This window comes from Suncus etruscus, chromosome 3 (assembly GCF_024139225.1).
Source record: "Suncus etruscus isolate mSunEtr1 chromosome 3, mSunEtr1.pri.cur, whole genome shotgun sequence".
In the NCBI taxonomy this organism is placed as follows: Eukaryota; Metazoa; Chordata; class Mammalia; order Eulipotyphla; family Soricidae; genus Suncus; species Suncus etruscus.
The window spans coordinates 110,891,764-110,915,812 of NC_064850.1; the positions used below are offsets into that span (position 1 = coordinate 110,891,764).

Consider the following 24,049-nt stretch of genomic DNA (forward strand, 5'->3'; position numbering starts at 1 on the left):
TACCTTGGAACTGTGAAGCTAACTGATCTCACCCCCAACCCCTCAAAGAAAACTTGGGAGGCAAAAGGGCACTTCAGATCTTAGCAAAATTGGCACTAAGATCCCCAACCCTGTGTGACCCACTTTGTCATCACATCACCCTGGCTTGACAGACACCATGTTCTGCCACCTGCCAGACAAAAGATTTACTCTGAAAGGCTTGTGAAAAGATTTGACATCTCCATTGAAGGAAAACAAAGGAGTCATTTAGAAGCTTCAAACATGTCATTTATCCAACTGGGTAGTAGAATACGGAACATTATTAAGTTAATTGACCAAATGAGTGCTAGAGAATTTCTGAGGAATTCCAGGAGCAATGGACTAATTTCCAACTCTGGTGGGAAGGCCCATTGCACAAAAACACATTTTTAATTAATGAGTAAAGCATCTAAGCAACAATTGGAAACACAAGATCTGCATACTACCCACTTTCTCAAGCTCCTTCCAACGTGTTCAAAAACATGCTTTGTTCTTGGCACAGGGAAGAATGAAATGGTGGTATCCTTGATGCTTCTAGCCTCTCTCTCATGACAGAAACCAAAGGGTCCATGGGATAACAGATCGATGAGTTAAGTAGAAATACTGCTTCCTTCAAACACAGGTCACCGAACACTTGAACCTAAAAGCCTCCTCTTAGAGCCACTAGATGGTGCAAGCTCCCCTTTTCCAAGCAGAACTGCTAGGAGACTCAAGGATGGCTCCAACAGCTTCATGTGGGTGTACCCAAGCAGTCCCTGGGTTGCCCAGGAATCTTGAAAGTAAATGGGTTTGCTCTTGAAAGGCTCTTTCTGTGCTGAAATTAGCATAGAATACGGTTTCCTCTAAATTCTGTATTGGAAGTTGGGGAGTTAATTTATGTCATGAAAGGCACATGGGGTACTTGAAAGGGATGATCCACTAAAGCCCAGAGAGCCAGGCTTTGGTCCAGGCTCACACCTTAAATCATCATCTGTGTGAATCTGAGATAGTTTTTCATCCTATCTGGTTCTCGATGGCACTGGAAAACAAGAAGCCAGGATAACATCTGGAGCCATATTGGTCAACTTTGAAGAGCAAATAGAACATACTGCGTTTTAAGCATAGTTGTCATTAATTCATTTACTGGAAAACTCTTTAGAGAGTTGGGATTTGTCAAATCCTTCTGGTTTCTACAAGTCCCCCAGTAATCACTTGGGCAATTAACTTATTCAATAATGTTGAGATTCCACGACCAGTTGGGTAATGAAGCTTTTGGAAGCTTCCATAATTTGTCCCATCATTTTCCTTTTAGAGCGATTCTGAAATCTTTTCATCTTTGCAAAATAAATGGCACCTATTTATTGGGTGTCAAGCACTGATGAGCCTCCTGCCAGGGAATAAGGACAAGGAGACAATAAAGGTGCCCCTTGCTTTTGCACCATGCATATCTCCTTTGCATAACTGAAATCTAGTAGATTTCCAAGTTCGAACTTCCTCATTTCAGCAGGTAGAATGTTATCTTCAAAGAAAGAGACTGAACAGATAATCCAGTTACATCTGTTTAAATATAAATATCACACACTTATCTACGCAGTCTGATCGCATAAGCAGGAAAATGAGAGACCGCCAATTATTTTTAAGGTAACACAGTATAGTAATCCACACCAAGACCAGAAAGAAGAAAAACTGGTCCATTTCGTCATTTCTCAGTATGGATAAGCACATTTCAAACCTGACCATCACTAAAATTTTGGATAATATTGGTATTTCATTTTCTTTCTGCTTCTTGTTCTTTAATTATATCTTGCTTTTCTTTTTTCAGCAGGATTTGGCTCAAATCTGATTGTTCCCCTTTTGGATTTCCATAACTGCTACCTCTGGCCAATGCCAGCCATGCCTCCCTGAGATGTTGTTCTCTCCCACATCAAGTCACCCCAGAGACTTGGCTGGCAGGCAGCACCAGTTCAACCTGACTTGACCTCAACAATGACTTAATCTCTTCTCAGCTTTCTCCTTTTACTCCCTCATATTTGCTCACATACACACTTCCCATGTCTGATTTCACATATGTACTTAGATTCAAAAAATACCAAAATATTTATTATATCCAAGGTAATGTACTAGATGTGCTGCTACAATGTTTGATCAATAATGATGAGCCTGGCAAATGGATCTACAGCTGAGCACCTGCTTTGCATGCAGAAGCCCTCAGTCCAATCCCCAGGCCCAGTAGATTCCCAAAAGCACTGGCACCAAGGGAGAATTCCCTGAGTATTGAGCCAGGAGTAGGTTCTGAGCACCACTGGCAGTGAGCCACCTGTCCCAACACCCTCATAAGCCAATAAATTAAAAAAATACCATATTTTCTGGCGTATAAGACAACTTTTGAAACAAAAAAAGTCAACCGAAAATCGGGGTCGTCTTATACACCGAGTATATCCTGAAAAATGTTTCAATATGCCACTAAACGAAAACTGTGAATATTGCCACAAAAAAATTTTCCAACTCGATCCTGCACCAATCACTGCAAGGCTGCTCGGACCGCCCTCTAACTCAGCTAATCCAAGCAGGCTTTTTATGCATGCAAATTAGACAATGTTCTTGACCCAAATCTACACTGTAAAAAGCCTGCTCAGATTGGCCAGAGTCAGAGAGGAAGTCTATTACAGTATACTCTTTGAACCTTTGCTTGTTGTGATTGGCTCACTGTGATACAAACAGTTGCAGCACAGGAACGTTCTATCTGATACAGCGAAACCTATGTTTTAACTGAAAAATTAGGGGGTCGTCTTATATACCTGGTTGTCTTATATGCAGGAAAATACGGTAAATGTCCCCTATTCTCATGACATTTACTTCCTGATCAAAGGACTTATGAAGCCTTCATTGAACATACAGAATTACCCCTAAGTGACAGATGATATGACTGACCTTACAGAAATGAAGAGAGATTGGTGATACCCGGCCTGATAAGAAAACTTTCAGGAGGAGGTGGCATGTGGTGGCTAGGGCATTGGCACTGAGAAAATTATATGTCTGTACCAATGGTGGGAAAAAGTGTCTCTGTAGAGCCAAGGTTTGAGCAAAGGCAATCAACCAGCAAGCAGATCCACGGTAGAGAAAATGGGCAAGCTGGAATAGTCAAGCAATGGAGAGGTCAGTGGGAGGAAGACTGGAATAGCTTTAGGTAAGAATGAAAAAGGTGGGATCTACCAAATCAGCTATTTCTGATAAAATACTTTAATGTCTCCTATGTCCTCTTTCAACCTGGTAATTTGCCAAGTTCTATAAATTCCAGATCAATGAAAGTACTGCTCTGTCATCTGAAACTATGATTTTCCAATATGCAAATAACAAGAACATAATAATCATGGAGTTGATACATTTCCTAGGCACCACTGTAAAGTACCCACTCATTCAATCCTCACAAATTCTAAAAGGGCACTGCTATTATCATTACTATTTAGCAAAGAAGAAAAATGAACCTCTGAAGAGGAAAGTTATGCGCCAGGGCACTCAGGGAATTGGGATCAGAGAACTGGAATACCGTCCCTGCCATCTGGCTCTCAAATTCACATAGGGCCAAATATTTTTCAGAGAATTTTTTTTACTGATTCCATGGCATTGATATTTATGTCAATGAATTTGCTTTCTCCTTACTCTATTTGAAGCCTACTGGTTTAGGCCAGTATTTCAATACTATAGTATACTGCCGTTATAGAGAGAAGAATGTAACCTGGTCACTGCGAAGTTGACTTTCAGCCAAAGTAGCATCATCATTCCTGTAATACTTGTTCCGTGAGTCTTCTGAATGAATGGCAACAGTTTGGTCTTCAGTTACATCCAACATGGCAAAGCCGTGGCTGAGTCCATGCCCATGAGCTTGATCTTGAGCCACTTCGTCTACAGAACTCCCAGAGCTACAGAGTTCATCTAGACTGAAACTCAACACAAGAACTTAGACATTAATAAAATGATTTTCCTTTCAAAAAATAGAAAGTGACTGTTGCAGTAACAAGTAATATCTATATTCTAGAATCTTCCACAACAAATACCAGACATGCTGCACAGTTGGGCCCCTGTGATGGACTAGGACAAAAATAGCCTCTGCTGTGCTTCCCCATAGATTATATGAAGGAAAAGAATTATTTGTATATATATCAAAAACTGTATCAGAGCTTTCCAAATTTATTTGGTCAGTTGCCCCACTTAAAAAATCCATTCATGAGCTGGAGAGATAGCATGGAGAGAGGACATTTGCCTTGCATGCAGAAGGATGGTGGTTCGAATCCCAGCATCCCATATGGTCCCCTGAGCCTACCAGGAGCGATTTCTGAGCGTAGAGCCAGGAGGAACCCCTGAGCGCTGCTGGGTGTGACCCAAACAAACAAACAAAAATTTCATTCAATGGCACCCTTAAAATAGACCTTTTCTAGTGAACAATAACAAGGTGACCTTCAATTACATCCGAGGCAACTACTCCCCACAATCTCTGCCCCAACTCTAAGGACAGTAACAACTACTCTGAGACATAGAGGTTTAAACATATCGTCATTCCATTGAGAATATGGGAAGTTTCTAGATTTCCACTTAGAATATGAGGGCAGGGGACATATGACAATCATTATATTAACTAAAGGAACTCTTTTTGTCTACGTTTTTCAGGGTGCAGTGCATTTTATTGATGGTACATGATTGAGGGCTGTAAGGCTCTCCCTTCCTTCTGGGGTTCTGGAACCACAGAGGTCAGGAGGTTCCCCATGTGTTGGGGGTGTAGAGGACTCCAAATTCACTGTTCCAGGAAAACAACAAAGTAGAAGATGACTGAGAACACCATGGAGGTGGAGAGTAGGAGTCTCTTTAAAAGCAGGAAATTCTCAGGATACTCTTAAGGGGACCAGTGAGGCCTGGTTAACCACCTTCCTAGTGTCATCATATGTGGTCAGGTCCATAAAAACTTGTCGGAAACAGGGAAGGCCAAGCTCAAGGATGACTTGGCCAGGGCCTGTAGCACCAGTGGCAGCAGGAAGAATCCACCTTCAGTCATTACACCACAGATTCCTGGAGGGACTTCTAGGTGGTGGGGATGTGGTGGAATATGGTCCTGGATGACCTTGGCCAGGGTTGGGGTGCAGAAGGCATTGCTAACAATCCAAAGAGGGCTCCCTGGCTCCAAGGCTTGGACACAGGGACATGGGGAAGGAGCAGAGATTGTGGGTGGTCCTTCTGGTCCCTCCCTTTACATGAGCCTTCTCCTGGGCAGGGAGACCTCAGAGAGCCCACTCATTTGATGGGCTTCAGGGGCCCTCATCCCTGGAAGACAGAGATAGGCTTTCTGCTGACACAAAGTTCTCCATCTCAGACTGGGCCAATAAATGGGCAGTAGGGGAAATCATGCCAGCACATGCATCTCATGTCGGTGGGTAAATGAAGGAGTCACTGGTGGCTGTTGGATTAACGGGATGCCATCCTACTCAGTATATGCCTTCTCACTCATAGCAAACATCTCTGAATGTACTCCACCCCAGGGTGTGGTCTGATTCTTCCAATAAATAGCCTGGATCTCAGGAAAATACTCCCTTGCATTTCCAGTTTTCCCCACTGAGCTGCTGCTTTCTTAGGAGCAGAAAGCTTGCGTGTTGGAATTCCTGATCCTGTTTCACCCTGTTCAGTGTGTGTGTATAATTTCCTGCATTGGCATTTGCTTCCAGACCAATGTCTCTCCAGTGTCCTGGCTTTGGAGCTTGAGGCTTGATTATCAGATGGCCACAATTTCCTGCCAAAAGTGGCAAGCAGCCCTGCCGACCAAACACTCAGTAGGACCAGACCTGCTCACACCAACTTTCACCACCACGGAATAAAGATGTGGCTGCATGAGAAGCAGCAGCTTCTGTCCAATGGGTAGGGACAGAAGCCCCCACCCCATTTCCTGTGTAAGATGCAGCTCCACAGTGCTCTAGTGTTCTGTCACATCAAAGCAGCCAATGAGATGGGTCACAGGAAACTGGTGATAATCCTCTGAGATTATGTGACATCAGTGAGGCCCTTTCTCAGCTGATGACATTCCCATTTGAAAGGAGCTTTATGGAACTGACACCACTATCCACCTATCTTAATAGCATCACAGGGAGAAGTGAGTGGATTTCCAAGCTGCAAATAATGACACTTGCCCATCACCTGCAGAGGTGATAGAGGTACCTCTCCCAGCCAAACATGAGCAGAAATATCCTCACAGTTCGGACTGAAACTGAGGACCCAATGACCTGCCCTGTCCTACCTACTTGCTGGGGCCTCTAGGAAGGAACCCTGAAAGGGGCAAAGGCTTTAGACCATGTAATCTGCTCAAATGGTGAGAACAGTGCCAGAGGGAGTCAGGGTCGTTTTTGTACCTTGCTCCTCTGGATAAAGCTTCCCAGCCCACTGTGGTCTTGCTTCCTGCTCAGAAGATTGACAGGGTGGGAATCAAAAGAAATGGAAAAACTAGACAGTTACCAGTTTAGGAAGTCCCCACAAGAGGGATCTCTTTGGAAGGCTCATCCATGTGGCCCTCCTTGTAGAGACTAAAGTAGTGAGACAAGAGCTAAACTGCCCATTCCCAGGCGCCATCTTGTTGTGAAGGCAGGCCTCTGGTTACCAAGAGTCTGCATGTGCCAAATCACCTGGGTTCTTTGCTATTTAAGTCTAAGACCCTCTGATACTGAGCTATATAACAAGAAAAAGATTCTCTGAACAACTGTGTTATTGTTAACACAACCAGTTGAACAAGCGGTTGCTGTAACATTCCAAGAAAAATACGAAGATCCAAACTTATGATGTCTATAAATGTAAAAAGCCCATAAGAAACAATATACATGCTAATATAAAGAGTGACTGAAAATGGTATAGCCATTGGGGCCAGGTACTGAAGAGTGTATAGAGGGTAGGGCACTTGTCTTGCATGCAGTGGATTCTGGTTCAACCCCCAGCATCACATATGGTCCACCAAGAACCACCAGGAATAGTACTTAAGTGCAGAGCTAGGAATAACCACAATATGGGCCCAAAACAAAAAAATAAATGAAAATGTAATAAAAGGACTTAAGAGAAATGTTGGAGTCAGAGCAAAAATACAGCAGAGAGAAAGTACAATGCCCTTGAATGTGGCTAACCCATGTTTAATCTCCAGCATTCCATATGGCCTCCTGGTCCCTCCAGGATTGGTACTTGAACTCAGGGTCAAGAGTAAACCCTGGGGCCGGAGAGATAGCACAGTAGCATTTTCCTTGCAAGCAGCTGATCCAGGACCTAAGGTGACTGGTTCGAATCCACGTATCCCATATGCTCCCCCATGCCTGCCAGGAGCTATTTCTGAGCAGATAGCCAGGAGTAACCCCTGAGCACAGCTGGGTGTGGCCCAAATACCAAAAGAAAAAAAAAAAGAGTAAACCCTGATCACCACCAAGTATGGCCCTCAAACAAAAACAAACAAAAGTATAATAGTCATATCCAGCAACCTACAGATTCATAGGAAGAAGGGATTACTTAAGAGATTGAGTGCAAGCGGTAGGGCATTTGCCTTGCTCATGCTAGCCTAGGATGGACTGCAGTCCAATTCCCTGGCATCCCATATGGTCCCCCAAGCCAGGAGTAATTTCTGAGTAGGATTAGTCAGGAGTAACCCCTGAGGGTCACCGGGTGTGGCCCCCCACAATAAAAAGGAGATTGAGTCAGTAAATATGTATGTTTTTGATTGAGTCAGGTAATATGTATGTTGTGATAAGTGCTAGACACAACCCCTGAAGTGCAGTGTCTTGCCTGCTCTTCACAAGAACCCAAAAAGGAAGGTATTGTTGGGCACAAGAAACACTCACAGATGCCATGGGCATGCTGCCAGTGAAGTAGCAATAGCCAAACCACAAGTCAAGGTCTCTCTAACCTCAAAGCCCACTTCTTGGATTGGCAGCTAGACTGCTTCCCTGAAAGGGAAGTTCTTGTTCAGAGCTCTAAAGAGCTCAAGGGTGATAATAAAAGACAAAATGGAGAACTAACAATCAGACACTAACTGAAAGTAGTACATGGCACACACTAACTTTCAAATTCCAATAAGCAATCTAGTTACTTCCAAATCAAATTTCCTTAAAACTGCCAATAAAATCAAGATCTATTTACTGTTACTTGTATGGATGGAGAAGTCATGAATTCAGGCTGTTCAGAACCAGCCTGTTGGATAATTCTCAGTTCAAGTTGAATAGTGCCCCGACTGGTCCATTTTACATAGCTCTGACCCATGACAAGGTTTGTAAATGACCTCATTCCACTGCATTACACATTAATGAAGTGATCTCATATTTGGCCTCCCAGTTTCCACAGTACTCATCATTTTAGGACTCAACCACTGACAAGTCAGAATGACAGTCTGGGCCTAGCCACTGCCATCCCAGTGATCTGGAAACACCGGAATCTCCAGCACTGCACAAAGACAACTGCACAAGATAAGTTCTAGCAGACATCATGTGTATCAGGCTTTCCTGTCCTGCTGAGCTCAGGCCTGTATGGGGCATGGCCAGCTACATACATGGAACATAGCCAGGGGTCTTACAGGAAAGTATTCCCTTTCTAGGGAACCTCCTACTGCCAAGCTAGCAGTTCAATCCTGAGGTCTGGGGGTGCCATGCTACTTGAGCCCTGCAGTACTGGGTGCCTCCAGGACTGTACTTGAGATGCTCAGGATAACCATGAGTGACCAGGAATGGAACCTAGGTTGGGTGCATCCTGGGCATGTCCCCTAATCACCATACTATCTCATGGGTCCTTTATCAAGGTTCTAAAGAGCTCAAGGGAGATGATAAAAGACAAATTAGAGAACCAACAAACTAGAAAATTCCCATATGAAAGCCAAAGACCAAGATGGCAGACTAGTCCCACTGTACTTCTGAGTCCTTCTTTCTTTCTATTCCCAATGAAAAACCACACCCTGATTAATAAAATCTGAAAATAGTACATAAAATGCCACAGTATTGTTTATCAGAAGGTGATGGTAGTGATGGGAGGGTGACAAAGATCATGACCAGCTGCATTGGGCAACCAGAAGGGAGACTAAACTGGAGGGAGAATGAGAGTAATAACCTCACCAGTTTTCCCCAGAGCTGCATGAGAAAAAAATGGGGGAGAGAGAAAGTTCTGTCCTGGTTGAGCAGTAGAATCTCGGCCTGTGGGGAAAGTGGAGACTAGAATCAACAGGCCGAGGGGTCAGTGCAGACTCGTAGAGACTCCATAACCACAGCTCATTAACACTCACTAATGGAATGACTTGAATTAAGGTTAATGGCTCTTAGAGATTTTCAGTCACTAGTTTCATGGGGATAAAAATGAAAAACATCCCAACCTACTGAGCACTTAGATGGGGCCCCAAAGGGTGAAAGGGCCCCAATGGGCCACATCCCACCCCAAAAGCAAGCTACACAGGGATTCACAAGCACGCTACTCAGAATTTTTATCATTCCTTCTCTAGTCCCTCCAAAATATCATCTATCAGCCCAAGCCAATAAGACATGAATTATTGTGCTCCTAAGACAGAACATGAATGTGTGTGTATATGTTTGGGAGATAAGATGGTCTGAAATGGGATCCATATAGTGGCTCAGACACCAGCACACAGGCCATGAAGAAAATAGCTGAGACTATGCCACCTATGTAGCTTATTCAAGCCCAGTTTTAGCACACCAGTGACATGGGGAAAAATGCTTCTTCAGTACATATTTCACTTTTGTTTTTTTCAAGTTCACTTGTATGGAATAATCTATGGAATGAAACACAGCTGGTTGCTCTGTGTAAAAATCAAAAGTGTTGGCTCCTTTGAGGTCACTGTTAACAGTGAATGCCTATGAGTCGCCTGCAGAAAAGCGAGTGGGTCATTATTTTTCCTTCTCTCTGGCCCTTTTTCCAATACATCTGCCTCAAGGTCTCTGGCCTTGGGTCCTGCGTAAAGCCCCAAATTCTGCTCCTGCCCCATTCCCTAAAAGTCTCTACCTACAGGATCCAAAATAACCCACAAGAATATCTTTATTCACAAAACAACTGAGAGAAATCAGATGATGAAGGCCAAGTGCATTTTATGCAACTACATGTTGCATGTTTTCTGGGTGTTATCTCCAACTGCTGGTCTCCATTGGCCTGAACTGCATGAAGACACTGCAAGGAGCCACATGCCAACCTCACACAGCCCAAAGCCTACCTTACCTGAGGGCACTGAGGCAGCACCTGAGCTGATCCTACTTTCCAGAACACCTCCAAATAAACCTTCACCAACCCTCACCCTCACCAGGCTACCTTTCTCCAACTAGAGCCTTGCATCCATTACTCTAATCATCTCTAAATCTTTATTGACATCCCAAAGTACACAAGTACTCCAGAGGTTTCTGGCAAGAAAGGGGAGCAAACTTTCTGTCCAGGACCAAGTTTAGACTTAGTGTATCCCATAGTCTCTGTCATAGCTCTTTATTTAAACAATCTCTGTCATACATAAATACCATCTACATTTTAATCATGGTAATATTAATAATATTACAAATAACATAATGCATATATGACATAATAGAGGTCACATAAACTTTCATCTTCACCGTCTTTAAGCATGTGGGTCTGTGTGAAGAAGCACATTCATATCCTGCCCTTCAGAAGATGAGCCGACCTGTCTGAGCCCTGTCTGTAGCCTGAACCAAGAGCTGAGCTTTATGCACATCATACAGAGCTGTTCTGTCACACATTGGGGGTAGTTTTGGCCTAAGTCACAGATCCCAAAAATAGCCCCCCAGCAACCAACATGGTACCATCTGTTCTTCCTGGGTCTCCCTGACAAACACCCATGATAGGCCGAAGACTCCCATGCAAGACTTTGGTCCTTGACAGAAGGGAGCACAGCACTAGCTGTAGGATAAGACTTGGCAACCTGCTGTGCATGAGACAGGGAGCATGTGGATTACATTCATGTAAGAGGGCTCGGGGCACTGTCATTGCCTCTAACCCAATGCCAGCAAGACAATTCCAAAAGGGTGAAAGTTCCAGCAATTTGGCACCCTGAAGGAGAAGAAAAGCTACCTCTGACCTCCGGCTCATACCCAAGATGGATAAGCTGTGTGACCAAGACACAGACTCGACACTATCCTGCCAGGAGGCTGAAGTGCTGATGGTGGCCATCTTGGGCAGTGACCAGAACACTCAACTCCTTCCAAAGGAGTTGACCCCAAGGTCAACACAAGCAACACAAGAGCAAGTCAACAAGAGCACACACAGAGCATATGTGTATTCTGCTCACAGGAAGGAAGGCTATTAGTTAGGCAAACATTTCACTCCGTCTCTTTTAGATCTGCAAACAAGAACTCCCTAGGAATGTGGAATTGCACAAACACACCTTGCATATCTTCACTTCTGTAGGAAGCAGTGACTGACCACAGGGCCTTGCTGCTGAGAACTTCCTCACTGGCCACAGTCCATTCCCAGTAAAGGCTGAAGGTTTTGGGTACGAGCAGCCAGCCAGAGATACGGGACTACCCCACCCTCACAGCACTCATCACAGCCACTCGCAGTCATCTGCTCCCTTGCTCCTCTCCTCTGGGTCAGATTTGCACAATGTTCTGGCAACTTTCTCAGCTCTTTCTTGCTTTCTCACCAGCATTTTTCCCTTAGAAAACCCTAACATATGGGAGATGCAAATCAAAAAAACAATGAGGTACCATCTCATACCACAGAGAATGACACACATCACAAAGAACAAGAAAAATCAGTGCTGGTGGAGATATGGAGAGAAAGGAACTCTTTCACTGTTGGTGAGAATGCCATCTAGTTCAGCCCTTATAAAAAACAATATGGACATTCCTCAAAAAACAGGAAATTGAGCTCCCATAGGATCCAGCTATACCACTCCTAGGAATAAACCCTAAGAAGACAAAAATACAATTCAAAGATCCCTTCCTCACACCTATATTCATTGAAACTCTATTTAAAATAGCCAGACTCGGGCCCAGAGAGATAGCACAGTGGTGTTTGCCTTGCAAACAGCCGATCCAGGACCAAAGGTGTCCCATATGGTCCCCTGTGCCTGCCAGGAGCTATTTCTGAGCAGACAGCCAGGAGTAACCCCTGAGCACCGCCGGGTCTGGCCCAAAAACCAAAAATAAAATAAAATAAAATAAAATAAAATAAAATAAAATAAAATAAAATAAAAATAAAAATAAAATAGCCAGACTCTGGAAACAACCAAGATGCCCTTCAACAGATGAATGGCTAAAGAAACTGTGATATATATATGCACAATGGAATATTATGCAGCCGTCAGGAGAGATGAAGTCATGAAATTTTCCTATACATGGATGTATATGGAATCAATTATGCTAAGTGAAATAAGTCAGAAGGAGAGAGATAGACAGAATAGTCTATGGGTTTTAAGAAAAATTAAGGGGGCCCGGAGAAATAGCACAGCGGTGTTTGCCCTGCAAGCAGCCAATCCAGGACCTAAAGTGGTTGGTTCAAATTCCGGTGTCCCATATGGTCCCCTGTGCCTGCCAGGAGCTATTTATGAGCAGACAGCCAGGAGTTACCCCTGAGCATTGCTGGGTGTGGCCCAAAAACCAAAAAGAAAAATTAAGGACATTATTGTAATAATGCCCACGGACAAACAGCTGCAATGAGGGCTGCAAGGACCATATCAAAATATGGAGCTCACCACAAAGAGTGGTGTGTGCAGTTAGGGAAATAATTACACTAACATCTATCATGACAACCTTAATGAGCGAGAGAAGTAGAATGCCTGTCTTGAATACAGGCAGGGGGTGGGAAGGTGGAAGGGGGACATTGGTAGTGGAAATGTTGCACAGGTGAAGGGAGTTTTCTGTTTATGACTGAAACCCAACTACAATCATGCTTGTAATCATGATGCTTAAATAAGAATTTATATTTAAAAAAAAAGAAACAAACAACAACAGCAACAACAAAAATACCCTAGCATGTGAAAATCTATCTGAGCATCCATGTCTCTAAGAACCCAAGTTCACAAGCTCAATTTTTCTCAGAGGGCCTGGGAGGACAGCACAATGGGCCAGAACACATGCCTGGTGTGTGTGTGTGTGCAGGAAGCTGTGGTCCATCCCTGGCACAACAGATTGACACACTGGCAGTCCTGACAGCCTCCAGGCCCATGAGGGGCCAACCACTACTGCATAGCAATGTCAGAGCCCTAAACCATCAGACCACACAGTTGGGGCAAGTTCAATGTCTCCAAATCTAATTCAGCCTTGAGCCAAGGATGTGGCTCAGCAGCTGAGTACATGCATTGCGTGTGTCAGGCTCTGGGCTGAATCCCCAGCACCACTATTGCAGTAGCAACAGCAATTCAGCTCTGATCAGTTAACGAGAGACAACAAAAGTAGCTCTTGCTGAATAAGGTCTGAACCTTCCCAGTCATGAACAATCAGCTCAGAACAATGTGACGTCTTGATCTATGATAAGATCCAATTCCTCAATGGCTGATGTTAAATGGCATCATTATGACTTTTTCAAAGTGGATTTGAACTCTGCTTCTATCCCCAAAACTGGCCTTTCCTAAATGTCAAAACAGGCTTCCAGACCCTCACCCAATTGCTTAGAAACTATGTGTCTTTGGGATTCTAAACTCTTCATGTTCAAGAAAGCAGACCATTGTCTATTTCCAAATAAACCAGCAGGTTGGGGTGGGCAGCATCCGACAATCAACCGTGTTATGATCCTTCCACAGGACATATAAGCACTGACATGGTAAGATATAAACAAATAGCCTCAGGATCAATAGTCAGCCCAGACAGGGATTTGTTGGCAAATGAGTTCAGCCAAGGTTAAGTCGTAAGACAGAATTTGCTTCAGAGCTTTTTGAACTGGTGGCATGGATAACAGACAGTACATCCATATTACTGAGCAGAAAAACCAGGTGTGCCTGGGCTTTCTCTCCCCATGAGATTGGCCGGATATCCACACTGGTCAGGGAGCCCAGAGAGAATACACTTAGGGCAGGTCTGCCTCCTCTCTACCTCAAAGTAGCTCTTCACCCTCCATAGGCTTCCTGTGACAGCTTCAGCTCTAGTCAAGAAGTGCTGAAACACTGACAAGTACCACTGTGATGGGAAGGGGAAACGAATGTGACTGTATCGGCGTTATTGAGGAGAATCTGTAAAGTGCCTTAGTGGACATAGGGAAGGGAGAGTGTCTAGACAGGAGCTGAGAGAGGGCACTGAGTAGATGACCTGGGGGAATAAATAAGGTTCCTCTGCCTGGGCAACAAAGCCAAACCATGGAGAAGAGGATGGGAGTTATCCCAGCTAAGCAGAAACTCTGTGGCTGTCCCAGACTCCAGGGCAGGCTTTCTTTTTGTCCCTTCATGTCCTCCTTCCTTTGCCTTGTTACACTCTAAGTGAGAATAGCAGAGCAGGGACAGAAGAGGTAGGGGACAATCAGACAAAAGACCCTCTCAGGATACTGAGAGAAATACAGAAGAATCTTAATTAGGGATTAGATATTCAAATACATATTCAGCATGATTTTTTTAAGGTTTTATTTTGGGGTGGTTTTTGGGTCACACCCACTGATGCTCAGGGGTTACTCTTGACTATGCACTCAGAAATCACTCCTGGCATGGGGGACCATATGGGATGCTGAGAGATCAAACCGCGGTACCATCCTAGCGTGGGCAAGGCAGACACCTTAATGCTTGCGCCACCACTCTGAACCCTTATTTTAGTTTTGGTTCATTTGTTTGGTGGGGTGGGGGGTCACACCTGGCTATGCTCAAGAATCACTGCTGGTAGGATTTAAGGGATTAAATGTGGTGCCAGGGGAGAAAACCAGTTAGCCACATGCAAGGCAAGTGCCTTAACCCCAGTATTATCTCTCTGGCCCCAACGTGGATGTTTTACACATTCAGCATGTATTAATAAAACCTCAGGATTTGAAAGGGCCTCCTATCTTAGGGGCATAACTGAGAACAGTATCAACAGGAACAATTATTCATTATCAATACAGTGCTCCCATTCTGGGAGGGCCCTTTGGCCCAGAACTGTGCTTGGTGCTTGATTGGAATCATTCCTTGTGTGATTCAACTTCTTTAGGGGCTGTGCTCAGGTAAAGAGACATCTATATTAAAACATTATGAACCCATCTCAACAAGCTGACATGCTGTGATGTCTGCAAATGCACAGAACAAGTTACTGTTCTCTCCACACATTATTAGTCCACTGTGAAGACAGGCAATAAATAGCACAGTGACCCACTACCTCCTTATACTACTGTACAAAAAGAAGCTTATTCTCAGTTCTGATGAAAGAGTTAACCTTCATGTTGGCAACACGAATGCCCCAAGTCTAACAACAGAAAAAGTCCTAAACAAATAATAACTGTAATTATCTTATAAATGTCTTATAATTGTCTAACAAATTATTGGGAATTATTTTATATTAACAAGCTTAAAAGAGCAAGAAAATGAATGAGAGAACAAGTTCCACTGACTAGAGCAGATGAGCAATTACTATACAAGAATAATTGTAAAGTGTAAATTGTGAAGTTCCCCCTCACATACACACACTCATACCAGCAGAGCCCGGGGCCTTCAACACAGACACCCAACTCCATGCCCTAATACCTTGGCACACTCCAAACAATGATCTGGAGACAAACACAAGGTCTGAATTTCCAAAGAGATGGTCCGATTGTCCAAGACATTGAATTTCCAAGACTTGCTCCCTTTTGCCCAACACCTACTAAAATAATCTTGAAATTTTCATATTTGCGATGTATAAGTCAAATACAAGATAGATTCTTGTACCTATCAGGACCTGAGATCCCAGCTAGGTCACGTATTCTGCTCACTTTAGGTCCCGTGGCCACTATGCACAAATGGGACTCAATGGGAAGAGCTAGACAGCCTCCTTAAAATGAGAAACCCATCAGGCACTACTTGGCTTCAGAAATGCCCTAATCACATGTGCCTAGGTTTGAAAGTGAGAATCCCAGAAAGTGGAACATCTGGATGAGCCTCTCTCATCAAAACACATGTTAAGTTGTTCTTTCTTCCTTCTCTGCCAGTATGAGCAATTCCAATTACCTGAATAGAGCTCTGAACTGAATACTATGTCTCTTTATTTAGTGAGGGTAAAATAAAACAACTTCATAAAATTAGAATTAGAATGCTAGATCCATGAGTGTCTCCAGAGAACTCACAGTGGAAATGCTATCAGTTGATTTATTATACAAAATGAGAGTGTCCTAAGAAATTCAGAACAGTTCTAATGTGACAGCCAGCCTTTGATGGGGCCCTAAGTTGGCTTCATTTTCATCTTTGCTGTCAAAAAATTTTATAATAAAAAATTATGTTCTATAAGGGAGACGAACCTATGCCCCTTGTGCCACAATGGCCCCTCTCCAAGCCCACACAAGTCTTGCCATCTCTATGACAGATGTGGCCTCAGTAGACTCTGAAGTCATAAGTCCAAGTAGGAATGAGAATTGGTGCATTTGTCAGTCCTCATTTCAATTCTCTTCCTTGACATAATAGGGCATTCATGATGTCCAATTACAACACCAAATGAATCTTATTAGATTGAAACTGTTTTAAGTATTAAGTATTAAGACCTAAATGAAGAAATAAAGAATAAATAAGTTTATTCTTGCTAAAGAATAAATAAAGCTGAAATGAAAAGCAAAGTAAGGCTAAAGTCACCGCTGAGTGGCTGCCGCCATGTTCTCCCTCCTCAGTTTCCATCTGTCATCCTACATGTGGAGGAAAGATTCCCTCCGCCAGTCACTCACCTTGTGGAGTGCAGGAGCCAAGACTGGTACCAAGAATCCATTGTAAATATAGTTGACAAGCTGATTGCGAATCAAGGGATGAGCAATCTGGGAGAGAAATAGACCATTAGGAATTGGACAAAGAGCTGAATTGAAATGAATTCTTAGAATCAAACATTCCTGTGTTCCACCTGAATTCTAAAAGGAAATCCAAATTTTGGCCATTTATACCACAGCTAAAGAATAATTCATGACCAAAGGCAAAACAGTGGGTAAGGTGCTTGTCTCAAATATGGCCAACCTAGGTTCAATCACTGGCACTGCATGCGGTACACAAGGAGTAATCCCAGAGCCCAGAGTTGGGAGTAAGCCCCAAGCACAGCTAGGTGTGGCTCCTCCACAACAAAAGAAAGGAAGAAAACTAAAAATAATAATAATATTAATCAGGGGTTGGAGAGATAGCACAGGTAGGACAGCCCATATAGTCTCCTGAGCCTTCCAGGAGTGATTTCTGAGTGCAGAGCAGGAGTAACCCCTGAGGACTGCCAGATGTGCCCCTCAAAATAAATAAATAATAATAATAATTCAAATTCTCCATTTTTGTTTGTTGTTGCTGTTTTGGAGCCATACTGAAAAAGATATTCAAGAAATGTTTCACAAAAATACTGCTGGGAAGCAGAAAGCATTGTCAGAGTTATAACATTTTTAGGTTTGATCTCCAAAATATATTAGCAATAGACATCCCTTTATATGTGTTTTTCTAAAATAACATTTTTTAGTATTGCCCTAGACAAAAAAGAGAAATGATTTCAATTTCAATATATAATATGAACTATATCATTTCCCTGTTCTTAACAATGTTGTTATCTCTACTTCTTTCTCTTCAAAAAAACTATTAAGGTCAAACCATAAAGTAAAATACAATTTCTCTAAAAGTAAAATTAGATCTTTAAATTACTGATAATCGCGGTGTGTATATGCTAGTGTTTATGTGTATATCATTTGGGAAGAACCAAAAGTTCTGTGTTTTTTTATTCCCACACACTTTTGTAAGAAAATGTTGATAGACTGCAATATTCAAGGAAAAAATAACTTATGATGTAACTTATTTATCTTATACATAAATAAGACTTCCTTTAACTTAGCAATAAAAGGAGATGGGAACTAATTTTCTTACATTTTCTTCCAGAGCAATTTCTCTATTTGATAGGTAAACAAATTATAACAATACCTTTCACCTTACTATTATCATAAAGAAAATGTAGCTTTTTCATAGATCTAATAATAAGGCAATTTTTGTAATTTATAGAAATTCCACATTCTTGATAAAAACCCACTACATCCTTAAATATATATATGAAGCTTGATATTTATTGAAAATGGTAAAAGAAATCTGAAGGTAAAAAAATTTAATCAAGAAGCCAAATATACTATAGTTCGGGATGGGTTTTTTTTTTTTCCCTGAAGCAGGCCAATTTTAAAGCAAATTTAATTTGTGTTGCTAAGAAGATGCTTAACTTCTTCTAAATTCAATTGGGATAACAATATTCTTTATGTACTATGCACCATTAAACAAAATAAAGTGTTTTCCTTTGTAGACTCCAAGAAGACCTTGAAGTAAAAGTGGTATAATTTGCAATACTTAGAAGTCTAAAAATATCTATTTAATGAGTCAGGCACTAAACTTATTTTTGATGGTTAAGTGGATAATCAAAATAGAATTAACACTTTTTTTATAAGCAAGATAAAAAAATCTACTCATTTTTTGCTCAATTAAAACTTCCCCAAACCCTCTAAACTAACGTTTTTCACTTCTTCAAGGGCATCTGATCTACTTGAAGCATCAGTTGCCCATAAACCCTTCGGTGAATGAAAGCTGGATTGCCTGGCCACACTCTGCAGTGCTGAGCTCCACTGCTGTGGACAGGGCCGGTACCTGGATGACAGCGTTGCAGAACTCCAGTGAGTTCATGAACTGGACCAGTGGTGGCAGCAGGAGCCAGTCATCCTTGAGCAGGCAGTGCCACTCCTCGCCTTTCTCCTCCAGCTTTGTCGGCAGCGATGAGTAGAGGCCGCTGAGCCCGGTGGCGAGGACCTGCATACAGAAGCACCAGCATGATCGCTCGATCCCAACATGCTCCACCTGCACCTCCCTGCTCCCAGGTGACACCCACAGCACTGGCCCAAAGCCTTCGATCTAGGTACCAGGTGTGGGAGGTGTTTCGGGATAAGAAATGGGTTTCCAGCAGCTTAAAGAGAAAGAAGAGAAAGACATGCCAATGAAGGCCATGGTGGAGCCAGAAGCACTCAGTAAGTGCTCCAGACATGCTCCTCTGGGGAGGGAGGGGGCTCCTCTCAAGTTCCACGCAGAAGCTGAGCTGGGTGTGTGTAAGGAAATGTGTCAGTCAAGATGAGGGAAGCCTGGTCACTAAGAGATGGCTCCGTGGGCTGGGACAGTTTGCTAGCACAAGAGCTGGGTCTGAGCTCTAGCATAGCAGTCCCCTGAGCACTGCCAGGAACAACCCACAAGCACAGAGCTGGGAGTAGCCCCAGCATTGCTATAGGGTGAGGTACAAGTACAGGGAGACAGGAAGAGGAAGAGGAGAAGAGGAGTAAGAGGAAAGAGGGGAAACTTGATTTCTGCTGACCACGCCCTCCCCCAAGTTCGGGAGAGGTGCAAATTCATCACCAGTGCACACTAGCATAAATCATGCAAGCATAGAGATAAATTGGTGGGGGGCCCTACATGGAGGCATCCATGGACAGACGGTCTCACAGGCAGTGAGATGAGAGATTTCTGTAGAAGGCCAAGCAGGGTTAGGCAGCTGTTTGTGTGCTTACCATTTATTTAGAAGCACTTTCCTGCACAGTTACCCTCTCATCTGATTGTCACAAATTACAGAAAGAAGAAAGAATAAGGTCACAGAGAAGAGGGACATGATCCCAATAGTCCAGACCAAAATAATGGGGGTCTACCAAAAGATTTTCAGCAGACAAAGACTGGGGATTCCAGGATTTACCTACAGCTTCCCTGCCTCCCAGCACAAACCCAGTGAACAGCTTTGGGTCCATCCAACTGGATTAATAGCTTAACCATTATTAGAAAAATGTGGATGTTTTCATGCAGTAGCTTTAAACCTTTTCATTTCTGTGGCCCTCTCAGTAGCTGAAAACCATAGTTTTCATATGGATAGAAATGTCAAAAAAGAACCCACTTAAACTGAGTGCCTCCTGATTTTATCGAGTGGGTGTAAGACCAAAGACAATGATTAATATTTTAGTCCTTGGAGGCCTTCCAAGCAGCAGGCAGAGCTGGCCAGCAGTGTGGCAGGCTCCTGTGCTAGCAGATGTGCAGAGGAAGAGGGCCAGAAATCAGGCAGGGCTGTGACTGGGGTCCAACCAGCAAGAATCCTGAGGGATCACAGAACACACAGGGATGGAAGCATTCAAAGGAAACACTGGACTGTGAGTGAGGCTAGGAGAGAAAGCAAAACAGCCACTAATCTGTCTTTTTTGACAGGTCAAAACAGGTCACAGTAATTAGTGTGTGCCCAAAAGATGGAACAGAAACTCAACAGTATTGTGGATATGGGCCAGGAAAAGAACTCCAGAGGGAAGCCAAGTGTTCAGCAGGTGCTAGGTCCTGTGTTAAGTCCTTTACACTGCATGGCCCCCAGTATTGCAGAGCATAGGTAGGTGTGTGTGTGTGTGTGTGTGTGTGTGTGTGTGTGCGTGCGCGCGCGCGTGCGTGTGTGTGTGTGTGTGTGTGTGTGTGTGTGTGTGTGTACCTGAGTATCTCAAGGAGTGGCCTGGAACCCAAGCACTTTTAGGTGTGGACACTAGTTATTGTTCTTTTAAACTTTATTGATTGATTGGTTGGCTATTGGGCCACACCCAATGACGCTCAGGGTTACCCTGCACTCAGAAATCGCCCCTAGCAGGCTGGAGGCCATATGGGATGCCAAAAATCGAACCTGGTCCCTTCCGGGTCAGTCGTCTGCAAGGAAAACAATCCACCGCTGTGCTATCTCTCCGCCCCCCTGGACACTAGTTTTTAAATGAACAAAATCCTCTGTTCTGTAGGTAACTTGCTTAAAGGGATGGGAGGCTTGTTTAGGGGCAGAGGATGGGGAAAAAAAGAGAAAAGAAAGAAAAATAAAGAAGGTAAGTATCTTCTATAGAGGCAGGCTGGGAGAAGAATAAGGAGGGAACTGTGGATATTAATAGTAGGAAAAATACACTGGTTAAGGATGAGTGTTGGAACATTGTATGACAAATTCACCCATCAACAACTTGGCATTTGTGTATCTTCCAGTGAAATCACTAAAATTCAATAAATGAAATTTAAAAATTATACAAACCAAAAAACCTCTCAAATCAAACCTGCAAGACTAGAGGTAGAAAATGTACTTGGAAGTGATGTCCAAGCTACTGAAAAATAATCAGAAGTGATGTAAAAAAAAAAAAAGTACCAGAAGAGACTATTTCATGTAGAGGGAACAGTGTGCACCAAAGTTGAACAGGACAAAGGAGAGAGCATATTCGCAGGACGAAGAGAAGTGCAGCACAGAGAAGTAGAGGCAGAAGACCCTATAGGGTCTTTCAGATCAGAGTAAAGAGCTGGGGACATGACGTGTGAAGTGCAACATTCAAGGGTGGGAGGTTGGCCAGGGCCAGAGGCACAGAGCTGGTCACACAGACCAGAGAATAGACAGGGAAGCTGCAGTGAGTCAAGTCTGACAAAGAATTCTTCTGTGTTGATACCAAAAATGAAGGCAGGGACTGAGGAAGCTCAATGGGCAGAGGGCAAGCCTAGGCTCATCTCCAATACCAGATGGAAATTTCCTAGTCCTCTGATAAATGTTAAGAGTGACCCCTGAGCAGTCCCTGAGCACTGAGCACTGTGAGATGTGGCCCAAAAATAAAGTGAAAGGATCCCAGTCAGGAGGAACTTAGGGAAATGATACAGACTCATAGTCTGTTTCTTCTTGGCCTGTGACTACAGAGCCTCTGTACCCATTGGGATCCTCTTTCTTGCTCTGTGACTTTATCCACTCACTGTCCTCTCCATGCTCCTGCCTCGGACTTGCTGGTTAGACCCCAATCCACAGCCTGGGCATGAAGGGTGTGTCAGGTTGGAGAAGTTGAGTTTCCAGTGCCAGAACCATCTCCCGAGACACATCCACAACCCAACAATAAAGCACAGGCTCAACCAAGGGGAGAGAAGTTTGAGGTCTGCGAGCAGAAAATCCAGAAAGGTTCATGGGAGGAAGTGGGATAGTAAGATGGTTGGAAGCCACGATGAAGTAGAAGGGCGGGAGAAAAACACACAACCCATTTCCCCAGAGAAACCCACAGACTGCAGGCACTCCTCTGTTCTGTTTGCTAGTAACCCTATCGCTCGCTCATTTACTCAGCAAGGAAAAAGTCTACTGAGCACTGACTATGCTCAGTACAGAATGAAACAGTTAATGAGAGAATGTATTTATCTCTTTTTGCAAAATCAGGGCATCTGTGGTCCCAAAAGAGAATGTCCCCTATTTAAAGTATTTAACTCCTTGTCAACACACCCAAACAAATCACTTTAATTCCGGTTTTCAATGTGACCCGAGTGAGTTGCCTGTTATAAATTACAAACCTCTGGCAAGAAAGAACAGAGACCAGAAGTTCTCCTTGAAGGGAAATCAGATCTTGATGCCACATTTTTTTAAATCAATTACATTTGCTAACTCATGCTAAATTAACCACAGAACAAAGGCTCTAATTCTGCGTACTCCTGATTCCTTAACCACTTGGAGGCTTTGAAGATGAATTCATAAAGACAGGCTTAATTTGTCTGACTAAAAAGCTGGGAATAAGTATTCAGCATATCAATATAATTACAGCAACATTAATTTTCAAATTACATACATCAGTGACAGTAATTAAAAATAACACGTACCTAATATCCACTTTTTTAAGAGTATTGTGGGGAAAGGCATGGCTGAGATGCCAAAGGAGGCTGCCAACCGGGATGGTGCCACATGAGAGCTGGACTGAAATCACTTCTGCCCTTCTCTGACCACAGCAAGGGACACATGGGACAGTCTTATTTTGTTCTTTAAATGCAAAGGAACAGAGAAGAGCGGCCTCTGCAGAATGAGAATCATTTTCCCTCTCCGTGGAAGATCCATCCTTTTGCCACTAACATGGAGACCCTCCCTTTCAAGGCTGAATTCAGGGTTCAGATTCTTTCACCCAGCCCCCAGGTCCTTCTAAAAACTTCCTGTGGGGCAGGCTACCAGTGGCTGCTGCTGGGGAAATAATGACAAGGTCAGCCAAGTATGATGTTGAAGACAGCACATACACAATTGACCTTGAACTTATGGGCCTAACTTTGCACAGGGGCTTTACCACTCTGGTTCCAGTGCCATGTTCATGGATTCAAGCAGTCATGGGTGAGAGCTGGATTAACCTGTGGATTCAAAGTCCAAGTTCAGGGAGGGCCAGCCCCAGAAACTACAGATACCACATGGATTCTGGTCCGAGAGGTGGTGCCTCTTACTCCCACATGTTCTATGGTCAACAGTAACAAGAAGTTGGCAACAAAGGGATATGAAGGGTGCAGGCAAAACAGGGCAGAGGGAAGGCAGGGCTACAAAATTTCCTCTGGGTAACTTTATGACACAATCTATTTACCATTAAATTTTATCTGGAACTTAAGAGCGACAAAATAAAAAACAAAATGTCCACCCACTGTACTCGTGTTTTTGGATCCTGACCATAAAAATGTAAGTGTAAGCTATTATTCTTCTTTCTGATATAGAAAGAAATCTGATATTTTTGTCTTCTCAAGAGGATCCAAAAATATACACGTAACAAACTGTAAGGCTGTATACTGGAAACATCATGTTACAGGTCATTTATATCCCAATTTGGGATGGGCTGACTCATCAGGCAGTACTCAGGAATTAGTCCTGGCTGAGGGATTATCCTGGCAGGGCTCCGTAAAGTAGTTGTGGTGCCAGAGATCAAACCAGCCTCAAATCATGCAAGGCAAGCACTTTAACCCCTGTACCATTGTTCTGCCCTAACCCAAATTTCCCCAAGTAACCTTAAAGGAAACATCACCACATAAAGTCACAATGTGAATACAAGTTCAAAAGCAAACTACTTCCCTGCCAGCCCTGAGGCCTGGGAGCTATCACTGGGGTTTTTAGCATTAGATCAAATTGGTTTGCCATTTACAGGCAGGTGTTCCAGTTTCAACGGCTCCATTTCTTCAGTG

At 43.3% G+C, this 24,049-nt stretch overlaps 1 protein-coding gene across 1 annotated transcript in view; it reads right to left on the reverse strand.

The window, feature by feature from the left end:
• Positions 1-24,049, reverse strand: part of FHIP1A (FHF complex subunit HOOK interacting protein 1A) — a 90,410-nt gene that overhangs the window by 48,828 nt on the left and 17,533 nt on the right. Inside the window, exons 3-4 of the mRNA XM_049770192.1 lie at positions 18,719-18,877; positions 16,804-16,890 (exon numbers count right to left, since the gene is read on the reverse strand). Coding sequence (XP_049626149.1) covers positions 16,804-16,890; positions 18,719-18,877 — 246 coding nt within the window. The remainder of the gene's footprint in view (positions 1-16,803; positions 16,891-18,718; positions 18,878-24,049) is intronic.